The sequence below is a fragment of the Lipophrys pholis genome (genome assembly GCF_963383615.2).
Source record: "Lipophrys pholis genome assembly, chromosome: 18".
In the NCBI taxonomy this organism is placed as follows: domain Eukaryota; kingdom Metazoa; phylum Chordata; class Actinopteri; order Blenniiformes; family Blenniidae; genus Lipophrys; species Lipophrys pholis.
The window spans coordinates 26,176,464-26,178,963 of record NC_137646.1 but is presented as its reverse complement, the minus strand read 5'-3'; the positions used below and the strand labels follow the sequence as shown (position 1 = coordinate 26,178,963).

Here is a 2,500-nt window from a genome sequence, read left to right as displayed (position 1 = left end):
CCATCAGGGAGGGCGCCATGTTGGAGGAGGACTTCATCGAGGAGGCCAGAGTCATGATGTGAGCGCCGCGGCAAGGCGGGAGGTCCGACCCGACCCGACCCGAAACAAACAAAACCAAACAAAACCGAACCGAACAGAACCAAACTGAACCGAACTGAACCGAACTGAACCGCTCTTTAGCATGTAGCATCGCTAGTGTGTGAGCCCCTGAAGCGCTATAGCATTTAGCATTTAGCATATTGCATATGGGACATTCAAATCGCGACACCATTTTAACGGTTTGATCCGTTTTTGGTGGAATAAAGAGATTTTCTTTTTACGGTCAAGTACCTCAATGTAACGGAAGTACCTCAATGTAACGGAAGTACCTCACGTACTTTTACTGAAGCTTGAGCGGGAACGTTTGAGACGTTTGTCGAAATCAGTTATCCAGCTCAACGAAGACGCTGTTAGCATTAGCATCGCTACGACCTGTCTTTTTTCCCAGGAGGCTTTGCCACCCGAAGCTGGTGCAGCTGTACGGCGTCTGCCTGCGGCAGCGCCCCCTGCTGATCGTGGCCGAGTTCATGGAGAACGGCTGCCTGCTGAACATCCTGCGGCAGAGGGGGCGGGCGCTAGAGGGGGCGTGGCTTCTGTCCACCTGCCAGGACGTCTGCGAGGGGATGGAGTACCTGGAGGCACGCAACTTCCTGCACCGCGACCTGGTGAGCCGCCGCCGCTAACGCCTCTACGAAGGTCACCCAGACCGCCAAGAGTTCGTCAAATTCCCGGCGACCGTCGTGTTTTTCGCGCCGGCTCCGTCGCCGTGGAGACGGACGAACTTTGAGTTTTCGCGTGTGAACGCTGAACTTTTTTCTGACACGAAAACGTAACAATGACACATTTCACTTGAGGCGTCGTCACGTTAGCGCAAAACTTTTGAGAAAAGAAAACGTCACTTTGTTCAAACAGACGAACTTCGTGGAAACGCTCGAGCTCAGTCTGCATGGGGACGTTTTTCGCCGTTTCCATGGAAACCAGCATTGATTTCACAATGTTGCCGTGTGAATGCGAACCTTTTCCAAAACCGTAACGCAGAAATGGTGCCGTCTCACTTGAATCGTTTTGTAAACGTTTCTTTCTGACTCAAACTCGCCGAAACGACCGAAACAAAACTGAAAAAAAGCCTTTTTCACTTGAAACGTTGTCGTGTAAACGTGAAACTTTTTGGAAACAAGCGAGTCGTCACTCGCGGTGTAAACGTGAAACTTTTTGAAAACAAACGAGTCGTCACTCGCGGTGTAAACGTGAAAGTTTTTGAAAACAAGCGAGTCGCCACTCGCGGTGTAAACGTGAAACTTTTTGGAAACAAACGAGTCGTCACTCGCGGTGTAAACGTGAAACTTTTTGGAAACAAACGAGTCGTCACTCGCGGTGTAAACGTGAAACTTTTTGGAAATAAACGAGTCGTCACTCGCGGTGTAAACGTGAAAGTTTTTGGAAACAAGCGAGTCGCCACTCGCGGTGTAAACGTGAAACTTTTTGAAAACAAATGAGTCGTCACTCGCGGTGTAAACGTGAAACTTTTTGAAAACAAATGAGTCGTCACTCGCTGTGTAAACGTGAAACTTTATGAAAACAAACGAGTCGTCACTCGCGGTGTAAACGTGAAACTTTTTGAAAACAAGCGAGTCGCCACTCGCGGTGTAAACGTGAAACTTTTCGGAAAAAAAACGAGTCGCCACTCACCATGTAAATGTGAAACTTTTTGAAAACAAGCGAGTCGCCACTCGCGGTGTAAACGTGGCCTGAGCGGTTTGACGAGCTTCAGGACGACGTCGTGTGACTTTGCACGTCGTTACTGAATCGCCGTTACAGAACGTTAAACGTAATTCACAATCAACTTAAGTACAAACTATGTTAGCATGTCGCTAACTGCCCGGACGCTCGATGTTTGTTCTTTTTTCGTCTCCAGGCGGCGAGGAACTGTCTGGTCAACGAGAACAACGTGGTGAAAGTCAGCGACTTCGGTTTGACGCGGTAAAACTGCTACTTCATATCTTCACTGTACGACTTTAGTAAGTTAGCCGCTAGCTACGCTGTACGACTTTAATAAGTTAGCCGCTAGCTACGCTGTATAGCTTTAATAAGTTAGCCGCTAGCTACGCTGTACGACTTTTATAAGTTAGCCGCTAGCTACGCTGTATAGCTTTAATAAGTTAGCCGCTAGCTACGCTGTATGACTTTAATAAGTTAGCCGCTAGCTACGCTGTATGACTTTAATAAGTTAGCCGCTAGCTACGCTGTATGACTTTAATAAGTTAGCCGCTAGCTACGCTGTATGACTTTAATAAGTTAGCCGTTAGCTACGCTGTACGACTTTAATAAGTTAGCCGCTAGCTACGCTGTATAGCTTTAATAAATTAGTCGCTAGCTATGCTGTACGACTTTATTAAGTTAGCCGTTAGCTACGCTGTACGACTTTAATAAGTTAGCCGCTAGCTACGCTGTACGACTTTAA

General features: G+C 47.5%; 1 protein-coding gene across 2 annotated transcripts in view; it reads left to right on the top strand.

Moving 5' to 3' along the window:
* Positions 1 to 2,500, top strand: part of txk (TXK tyrosine kinase) — a 9,139-nt gene that overhangs the window by 4,554 nt on the left and 2,085 nt on the right. For both annotated transcript variants that reach the window (XM_080486160.1, XM_080486159.1), the window contains exons 11-13: positions 1 to 58; positions 488 to 704; positions 1,955 to 2,019. The exon at positions 1 to 58 is cut by the window's left edge and continues 114 nt beyond it. In XM_080486160.1, coding sequence (XP_080342286.1) covers positions 1 to 58; positions 488 to 704; positions 1,955 to 2,019 — 340 coding nt within the window. The remainder of the gene's footprint in view (positions 59 to 487; positions 705 to 1,954; positions 2,020 to 2,500) is intronic.